Source organism: Periplaneta americana, chromosome 6 (genome assembly GCF_040183065.1).
Source record: "Periplaneta americana isolate PAMFEO1 chromosome 6, P.americana_PAMFEO1_priV1, whole genome shotgun sequence".
Taxonomy (NCBI): Eukaryota; Metazoa; Arthropoda; class Insecta; order Blattodea; family Blattidae; genus Periplaneta; species Periplaneta americana.
The window spans coordinates 14,450,716-14,460,735 of record NC_091122.1 but is presented as its reverse complement, the minus strand read 5'-3'; the positions used below and the strand labels follow the sequence as shown (position 1 = coordinate 14,460,735).

General features: G+C 34.6%; 1 protein-coding gene across 4 annotated transcripts; it reads left to right on the top strand.

Moving 5' to 3' along the window:
* The first annotated feature begins 1,393 nt into the window (after positions 1 to 1,393).
* On the top strand, positions 1,394 to 8,658 carry LOC138701010 (zinc finger protein 845-like). 4 transcript variants are annotated; one of them, XM_069827496.1, is made up of 6 exons: positions 2,916 to 3,377; positions 3,724 to 3,883; positions 4,687 to 4,818; positions 5,188 to 5,370; positions 5,568 to 5,638; positions 6,957 to 8,658. In XM_069827496.1, the coding sequence occupies exons 3-6, from the start codon at positions 4,732 to 4,734 to the stop codon at positions 7,996 to 7,998; spliced, it is 1,383 nt and encodes a 460-aa protein (XP_069683597.1). In that variant the 5' UTR covers positions 2,916 to 3,377; positions 3,724 to 3,883; positions 4,687 to 4,731; the 3' UTR covers positions 7,999 to 8,658. The 4 variants fall into 4 exon arrangements, with proteins under 4 accessions (XP_069683594.1, XP_069683595.1, XP_069683597.1 ...); XM_069827493.1 differs by lacking the exons at positions 2,916 to 3,377; positions 4,687 to 4,818 and adding an exon at positions 1,394 to 2,880 and having other exon boundaries at positions 6,957 to 8,657; XM_069827494.1 differs by lacking the exons at positions 2,916 to 3,377; positions 4,687 to 4,818 and adding an exon at positions 1,395 to 2,880 and having other exon boundaries at positions 5,188 to 5,361; positions 6,957 to 8,164.
* The last annotated feature ends 1,362 nt before the right edge of the window (positions 8,659 to 10,020 follow it).

The following is a 10,020-nucleotide window of genomic DNA, read 5'->3' as shown; positions in this document are numbered from 1 at the left end:
ATTAAATATCAGTCCTATCAAAATTTTTCAAGGAATAAAACTTATCGCAAATTATTTTTAAAGAAACTTTTGTTATGTAACATTTTTCACAAAAATCAATAATAAGCGAGATATTTCGATTTATTTCAGTCCCCCTTATAACCCCCCTTTTAAATAAGGTATTTTGAATGCCATATAGCCTAAAATCTAAGTTACAACGAACTTAATTTATATTCCAATTTTCATCGAAATCCGTTCAGCCATTATCGCGTGAAAAGGTAACAAACATACAGACCGACAGACAGACATACAAACAAAAATTTCAAAAAAGCGATTTTCGGTTTCAGGGTGGTTAATTATATATGTTAGGACCAATTATTTTTGGAAAATCGAAAATTACCAGAAAAATTTCGGCTACAGATTTATTATTAGTATAGATTTCTTTATATAGCCAGTTATGTGTAAGGTTACCTGATTTCATCATATCACATAACAGGCCTACACAAGTTCTTAGTAACGTTAGTGCTTTAGATTCAAAGTAGGGCAGCATTAAAGTGCCAGCCATCTTTGATTTTTGCTATTTCACCATTATTGTTTTGAGTATAGTATGTTACATTATTCTAATTCATTACTATATTATGATATGACATTCTGAAACTGTAAAGATCTTTTTGAATTGTGGTATATATGACAGAGGTACAGTTTGAAACTCAAGTGTGATGTAAAACTTTCAACAAGGTGCGAGATTTTTTGGGTTCTTACACCATGTTATAGATGCAGAAACATCCAGCGTTTCGGAGCTTCTTGTTGGCTCCATCATCAGAGAAGGTAAGAAAAGGGGAAACATCTGTTGGATCTGTTATCAAGAGTTGCTCTCCAGTCTGGTAACAGAGCCAGTTTTGAGAGTGTGGTAAAATGGTTTTTGATCAATTCTGCTACTTGGCATTTTCGTCCAAAATATGGTGAATTTTTTCTATGAGTACGATTTAAATTTTATAGTTCATAAATGATTTATTTCCAAATACTTATTACACAAGTTACTTCCTTTGAGCCAAGAATTCATGGATTACTGTAGTCCTACATCAGTGTGGTTCATCTGTTTTTGGTTGAAGGGCCAGATAACACTTTCAAAATTAATTCACGGGGCAGAGTGATATAATAATATTAAATGTCTGGTGACTTGTTTTCGAGAGGCATCATGATTATGCACATGATAGATGTAAAAGAAAGAAAGAAAGATAATATTAGTATTAGTGTGTACTAAGTGCATGGTCGAGTCTGCGGAATTAGAATCTCCTCCGATATCACAGAGGCATAATTACAGAGTGACTGGACTGGCAAATGCCTAAGGGCTCACCCATTATTGTTGCTGGTATTATTATTATTATTATTATTATTATTATTATTATTATTATTATTATATTTTCATCATCTATTTACCTATTTCTTTTCTTGCAATAGCATCAGTGCCATATTTACACATGGGCTATGACCTGGGGTGGCAAATTTCTTGGACTAGCAATTTTTTTGTACCATACTCGAACTGTCGAAATTTGACAATGTGACAACAACAATCGGTGAACTAGTCCCTCTTCGTATAATGAAAAATCACTTTCTTTCATCCAGTTTTCCAGAACCTTGTACAGCTTGAACTCGCTGCAATGGCAGTTAACAGGAATAGTCAGAAATATTAATTTTCTAAACTTAAAAATAAAATATATCTTAGAAAGCAGTGTGGCTGATGAAAGATTGAAAGGTTTATCACTTCTATCCAGCGAGCAGTCTGTGATTAGGAAGCTGGACTTCGAAGAATTAATAGATAACTTTGCCACTGTCAAAGCAAGAAGGAACGAGTTTCAAGATATGAAAAAATGTTATACTTACATACATTTATAAAATGTAGCTTAGAAATAAATCTTGAATATCTACTTTGTATTCAAATTGTATTAAGAGTTGTGTACTGGTATTTCTAATGTACGCGATATAGAAATTATTCGGGTATCATAAAACCTGTAGCTTACAGGTGTCACTTTGTAGAACTTAAAAGCACCAAAAAAAACTTTTGCAGGGACCTTCAAGCCTCTATTTACGCCACGGGATATCACTGAAATATGTCTGCTGAAGAAACCATTGCTTTTCTGTAATTAAAGTTCTATTTTCTAGAACAAGTCAACTGACAAATAAAACTCACCATTTGTGTGGATCTTCAAAATTTCTTTCAGAACTCCCGTCTTCATACACTGGCACAAAATCTTTTTCACTACTAGTAATATTTTTAATCACCACCAACCACACTTTTTTTTTTCTTCATCGAAGGAAAAGGCTAAGAATTGGCGCAAGTTTCACAATATCTAAAAATTACCGAAAAACATATAGGTAATCTGCATCCCGAAATAGCGATTTCATTAATTTATTAATGCAATTAATTTACGCAAAGCGAATATGTTGGTTCTTAAAATGAACCGCCTTTTCTTTAATTTGAGATTGGATGAATTGAGCTTAGATATGTCAGAGATTATGTATACCGTTGCTTACGATGTATACATAGAGGTCTTTAATCTGATCTGTACCAAAATGGTGGCAGTGAACTATAACCTGTGCAGTGACAAGCTGTTATATGTGTTTGCAATAATCACAATATTGCAGGAATAGATACTGAGAGGATAAAAAGATACTAGTTTGTACATTTTATTAAACTAATACAGATTGTATTATATGACTCATAATTATTGTGTCTATGTAAAGGATTGCCGAATGACTTGTTAAAATATTGTCGGTAATTATAACTGAAAGAGTAATGTAGAATAATGCATATGAAATGTGTTCTTGGCGTTCTTTTGTATCCGAATATTACATTACTCGACAATACAGAAGACAATGGACAATGAAATTATCAGCCAGGTAATTTCCTAAAAAGTTAACACAGTAAAGAAAATGTAAAATTAATCAGTGATTATATAAGTGTTAAAGTGTATAGGTATAGAACAATGGCATTGTTTGAATTGCGCTCTCTCAAACGTCACTCACTGCTGGTAACAACATCTACTGTATTATGCCATACAACTGTTCTAAAAATAATCCGATGCAGATGATCTCACTATATTTTATGGCGTAGTAAATTTTACAATAATATCCCTTTATGTAAAAACCTTTCTTGAGATAAAATGTAGAAAATATGTCACATCCATTTTTTATGTTGGATTGCGTATATTGGCAAAGCTGTTGCAATGGTTGCCACTTTCGTTATTGATGGTGTCAATGTAAACGTCAAAACATTTTTGTAGCAGTTGTTGTGTTATATTTTCACTGTCAGTTTTATTCGTATTTGTATTTATAATCATCAGTTCCAATGATAAGACAATGTTATGTAAATAATTGCTCTCTTTGTTTCATATCACGTAAGTTAATGCTGCTGTCAAAGCAAAGCCATCAATGTATTTATTGAAGCATTTCACTGATTAGAATGGCTTCTTGGTGATTTATAATGAATGCTATAGTTAAATTGTCGTCATGTCTTAAGTTAGTACTAGCTAAAACGTGTTAGAATTTGTTTCTGTATGTACCATCCAGACTTGTCTCCAGATCAGGTTAGAGTTAAGTGGCTTTCAAAATGATCAAGGAAATTGCAACCTTCGTACATAATCCTCTACTTTAAGTCAGTTTCTAAGTTTGGAATATATTTTGATTGGCTACATATCCAATGCATTGCTTACTATTTATCTCCTGCCTTTTATTTTTCTCTAGATATAAAGTCGAAATCCGGTCTGTCATTTCATCAGCAAAGATGGATGTTTTGAAAAGTGAATTCATTTCAAATGAGACTAACTCTGTGGACGCTATAAGTTATGACGACAAAAAAGAAACGAAAAATGACATTTTCCCTGCATTACATCGCGGGATAGAGGTGAGGATTTTGTTTTAATGTAATTATTCAATTTGTGTTTAGTGTATTAGAGTTTTCACTGGGCATAAAACATCGAATAAAAATGAAATGATTACTAAATTTGGTTACTAATTATGACGTATGCGTACGACATAGGATATCATTACTAAAAACAAAATATACAGATAGTTAAGTTATGCACTGGTAGGTATTTTTCAGTGTGTGGCCCACTTATACTGTATTTCTACTGCACACAAAATACGTACATTCAGTTATGTTAGCCTATATCCTGTTCATTGTGTGGCCCTTTTTAAATTGAACGCATTATATAAGAAACAGTGGAATATGAATATTATGTTCTTATTGCAGCTGATTATTTTCGGTTAAACGAGCGTTGAGGGGCTTCCGCTGATTTTGGAATAGACACCGACCCACATAGGTTAATTTCAATTAAGAAACACGCCAAACGAATTATCTTTGCACCAAAAACGGATGCTCCCTGGACCAAATTATCGTACTTTATAATTATTTGAATGTAATAGAAGTCAGAAGTCTTGCTAAAATCGGCGGAAGTTCCTCAACGCTCGTTTCACTATTTTCGTATAGTAAGATTGTAAAAAGAGATACAGTAGAAGTTACATGTGAGGAGTTGCTGACTGAAAGTATGAAAAAACTACTTCATTCCCGTAAACAAAATACACTTATCAATATTATGTAACTATTAAATCCGTACAAAATACCAAAATCCCAATTTGCCACTGCCCCTATACGGAAGCGCGTCCTTTAGTTGATTTGAATTTAATTTTATTGTTTTTATATTTTAGGCAGCTCGAAAGATTGTTGGTGATTAGTCCGCAGATATAAATAAAATGAATAATCTTTCTTCCATACATTGTATAAAAGAAGAAGCTGCTCCAGTTGGTACAACAGTGTCTAATATTAAATGTGAGGCTGAGGTGAGATTTTATCTTTGAGGATGTGGCATATGCGTTCAGGTGACATGTCTGTCAAGTTTTCTGATATATTTATCTATATGATTCTTGTGCTTATTTAATCTGGGCATTCTGACACTGGTAGTAAATGTTAAATGTTACAAACTTTTTGGATTCCTGCTTCCTGGAGAATTACATCATATATACAAAGTGTTCACTTAACATAATGTAGGTGGACCGGGCAGCATGTGACCAGCACGAAGGCCATGCAATATGTGGCAAACTGTCTCCTGCACACACGGCAGTTCAATTCATTCTCTCTGTAGGAGTGGTTGTGTTGACGTTAATGATTTAAGTCATAATTTATATTTTAACTTCTGCGTATTTTTCCAGATAAATCAGAATTCATCATGTAAATTTTTGGGTGCGGATGAAATAGAAAATGAACGCATTTCAAATTCTGAAAATGATCCATTGAATACACAGAATAAATTTTCTGCAATATACATCAAACAAGAAACTTTTACAGAGGACGTAAATTTTCCTGAAATCAAGTGTGAGATTGAGGTGAGACTCGTGAGTATCTATTATCTATACACCCATCCAACTAATTGCCTTTTGCTACTCTAGTCTATCTCACCTGTATAAAACCGATCTGTCCAAATATCCACCATCATGAATTGTGTTAAAATTTACTGATTTATCGTAGTAGTTCCATATCATATCTGTATAAATTTATTTATATTGATGGTGTAACTTTTACTTTAATATAGGAAAAAGAACTCCAGTATGATACTTCTCTGGATGAAGAACTGCAAGAGCACCACGAAAGTTCTGAACGAAAGTGAGTTTTTTTTTTTCAAGTTTAACATATTTATTTTACATATTGCTGATTGTTACCTACACCATCTATTCGTACAAGTAATAACTGAAAAATCCACATTTATGGTACGGTCACACAGCACTACTTTTGCAGCGCAACATTTGTACTGCAGCTGCAAAAGTTGCGTGTCGTGTTCACACGTAAGCTAAAAGTAGTGCGCTGCACGCTACTTTTCGTGCTGTGCAACCCGAGTGCTGCTGTTCACACACAATGCGCTACTTTTGCAGCCGCAGTCGTGCTGCAGGTTTCCATCTCCGTGTTGACTTCTCAATATACATTTTGTGATTATGTTCGCATTATTAAGAAACTCATGCGAAAGCTTCTTTTTCTATTATTTGCTTTTCTGTCGTATCTAGTATTCAGAAATTGACATTATTTTTACTATAAAGCTTTTAAAAATGCCTATATACTTAAATGATAACCAACAGTATATTCACGTAATCAATGTTGGCAACCCTCCTGTTTGGAACTACGCTAAGGAAAATTAAAAAAATGAATTATATCGTCAGCAATTATGTTCAGACTATGTTGTGTATTTAGTAACTGTTACAAATAATTTATTTTCATCACATTTAACATTAAAATATATCCAAAAAATAAAAGTATCATTCGCACATTTGGGTGGTAACTCTGGTTGCAACTACAGCAAAAGTTTCAACAAAACCAATATCAAAAATGCTGCGGCTGCAAACCTGAGAACCCTGTTCACACGTCGCTACTTTTAAGCTGCATGCAGCATGGAAAAGTAGCGGACAGCAGGTTCGGCAGCCACTACTTTTCGGGTTGCACCGTTGTTCACACGTCGCAGTACAAGAGTTACGCAGTTTTTTGTACTGCAGCGCTGCAAAAGTAGTGATGTGTGACCATACCTTTACATGAACAAATTTTCAGTCACTATCGATCAGTAGGAGTCGGGTATCTTTGTAAGCAGACAGCAGATTTTGGAGGTGCAGTGATGATATTCTGTGTGTTTTTAAAAAGGATTTTTAGGAGAAAGAAAAAGACATTGTCACTTTTAATACCCTTAATTTTCAAAACTACTCTTGGTATAATTTCAATCATTACAAGAAAAATTATTAAATTTTACCGAAAGTAGCTTTGAAAATCAAAGAAATTAAAAGTGACAATGCTGTTTTTCTTCTCCTGCAAAATCTTTTTAAAAACACACAGATTTTGGAGGCTCAGCGGCGATATGCATGTACATATAAATCTAATATCAATTAATCAGTAATGGAGTACATTGTAAATTTTGTCTTGAATATGTGAATTCTGTTTTCAGTTGTGTTGATAAATTTACATCTGATGCTAGTGACCAGCAAAGAATATGTGGTCTTGACACTGCTTTGTGGTGTCATAACTTGAATCAAGACCATTATGATGCTGACGTTGACGAATCACAGCTTAATGTCAGTAGTAAAAAGTTAGCACAAGAGAATAATTGCCATGAAGTAGTTGATGGTGAAGCTGTACCTTTCAAGTGCAACATTTGTGGTAAGCGATATAAGAGACGATGGCATCTTTCAGAACATGGAAGGACACACAGCAAGAAATGTCTGAAATGTAGTGCGTGTCCAGAGACCTTCACGACGCGCTACCACCTGAGAAGACACCAGCTACTCATACACCAGAAAGAGGATTCATACAAATGTAACATCTGTCACAAGTCCTTCGCTGAACGTTCATATCTTTCTAGACATCAAGTCATTCACACAGGTGAGAAACCTTATAGATGTCCTGAGTGTGGGAAGAGCTTCAGGTGGCGCGTTCAGCGAGATGTTCATCGTCGTACTCACAGCGGGGAACGGCCTTTTGAATGTGACGTCTGTGGAAAATCTTTCACACAACATTGTACCTTAGTATTACACGGCAGAACTCACAGCAAAGAAAGACCTTTCAAATGTGATATTTGCGGAAAAACTTTCGCAACGCGAAATGTAATCCAAAAGCATTTGCGCGTCCATAGTGGAGAAAAACCTTTTAAGTGTAACATATGCGACATGACTTTCGCTTGGCGTGGTGTTCTTGAACAACATAAACTCTTGCATACTGGAGAGCGACCTTTCAAATGTGATATTTGTGGTAAATCTTTCACTCAGCGTTCGGTTCTTATATACCATGTTAATACCCACAAAAAGGAGAAGCCTTTCAAATGTAACATTTGCTTAAAAACTTTCTCCTCGGGAACAAATATGAAGAAACATTCGTTAATACACAGTGGAGAGCGTCCTTTTAAATGTGACATTTGTGGCAGAACTTTCATACGACGTTATGATCTCAATAGACATGGTAGTACTCACAGTGGCGAAAAAACAACTAAATAAATATAATTTATTGACTACCTTACTTTACCTCTAGTCTGAGTTATAGAAGTTTTGTATTTAATGACACCTTATGAAAGAAAATCAGTTCCAAAATATGTCTTCGAACTACCTCAGTATATTACTAGTCTTACTTACTTACTTACAAATGGCTTTTAAGGAACCCGAAGGTTCATTGCCGCCCTCACATAAGCCCGCCAGCGGTCCCTATCCTGTGCAAGATTAATCCAGTCTCTATCATCATACCCCACCTCCCTCAAATCCATTTTAATATTATCCTCCCATCTACGTCTCGGCCTCCCTAAAGGTCTTTTTCCCTCCGGTCTCCCAACTAACACTCTATATGCATTTCTGGATTCGCCCATACGTGCTACATGCCCTGCCCATCTCAAACGTCTGGATTTAATGTTCCTAATTATGTCAGGTGAAGAATACAATGCGTGCAGTTCTGTGTTGTGTAACTTTCTCCATTCTCCTGTAACTTCATCCCGCTTAGCCCCAAATATTTTCCTAAGCACCTTATTCTCAAACACCCTGAACCTATGTTCCTCTCTCAGAGTGAGAGTCCAAGTTTCACACCCATACAGAAGAACCGGTAATATAACTGTTTTATAAATTCTAACTTTCAGATTTTTGGACAGCAGACTGGATGATAAGAGCTTCTCAACCGAATAATAACACGCATTTCCCATATTTATTCTGCGTTTAATTTCCTCCCGAGTGTCATTTATATTTGTTATGAACTTGAAATCTTGTTCAATTTCAGGAGCAGAAATTGTTGGAAAATCCCAAACATATGCCACTGACATCTCTGATATTTGTTGCCATTTAAGAAGTGCCATATATTGTATTTTGAGTGAAATGGATTGACGTGATATTTCTGTAATTTCTTCTAATTAATTTCCGAATCTCTTCCTTTCTCCTGTTGTGCATCTTTCATTGTCTCTGCAGCTCATCTCTGGAACTCTACCATAGCATGTCAGAGACTGTTGGACATAATCAAATTTAAAAAATAAACTAAAATTGGAGTTCTTCAATTGAAACTTCCTTCAATTATAAGCCCTTTTCTCTGTGAAAGTTTTGTAAATAATATCTTTCTCTTTATTTTTTATTTTTCACCAACACTGCTCCACAGTCTACTATATACAGTCACGAAGCTTGAGTTTTGAGGGTGCTAGAAGCAATAGACTGTGACGGTACTATTTTGCATTGCCTGTAATGAGGCGATATTAGCGATCCTAGTGGTGAGCAACTATCTAATGTTTGCAAATTTACTACGTATTGAGCTTCGCGACTGTATATACTAGACTGTGACTGCACTGTCTTGATCACCAGATGAATTTATTATCATAGTCTTTTAATTCTGGCTTTTATTTAGTTTTTATTACTTTATTACGTTCTATTTGTTGTATTCTTCCTTATGTTTTCCGTCCTAACCATTTGTGCTTATAGAGTTGTTTGTGTTATCGCAGTCTTTAGATCTGTTTCTTTTTTTACTTTTTTGTTAGCCCATGGTATTATTTCATTTTTTTACAGTGTCAACTTTGTTATGTTATTTTCTGTAATAGGCCTGTGTTAGAATTTGGTTCTTTCACTTTTTGTTAAATTTCACTGCTTGTGTACTTTGTGACCTGATAGTGTGTACGAGAAAGCCCTATTGCCTTCATTCTGACAGTATAAGTAAATAAATAATAAAATCAGTGTTTTTCTTCTGGGGAAAAAAGGGTGGTGGAACTCTATGTAGAATATATTATAGCGGACAGGAAAATGATCACTTCAGTGCACAGGAATTTTGATGTCTTTAACCTTATTTTCGTCCAATTTTAAGATTTTCAAGGCCTAAGTGGAGCTCGAAGAATAATTATGTTAAAAACATAATTATTAGCACATGATGTTCTGGCATGTTTCACCAGAAAAGAGCACATGATGATGATGATGATGATAATAATAATAATAATAATAATAATAATAATAATAGGTAATACCTAGTAGTAGTAGTAGTAGTAGTAGTACTTTTTAACTTTG

Coding starts and splice junctions, on each gene's coding strand:
- LOC138701010 (XM_069827493.1), top strand. CDS start 2,798: ATGTGTTCTTGGCGTTCTTTTGTATCCGAATATTACATTACTCGACAA. Junction 2,881..3,723: donor ACAATGAAATTATCAGCCAG/GTAATTTCCTAA, acceptor ATTTTTCTCTAG/ATATAAAGTCGAAATCCGGT. Junction 3,884..5,187: donor CATTACATCGCGGGATAGAG/GTGAGGATTTTG, acceptor GTATTTTTCCAG/ATAAATCAGAATTCATCATG.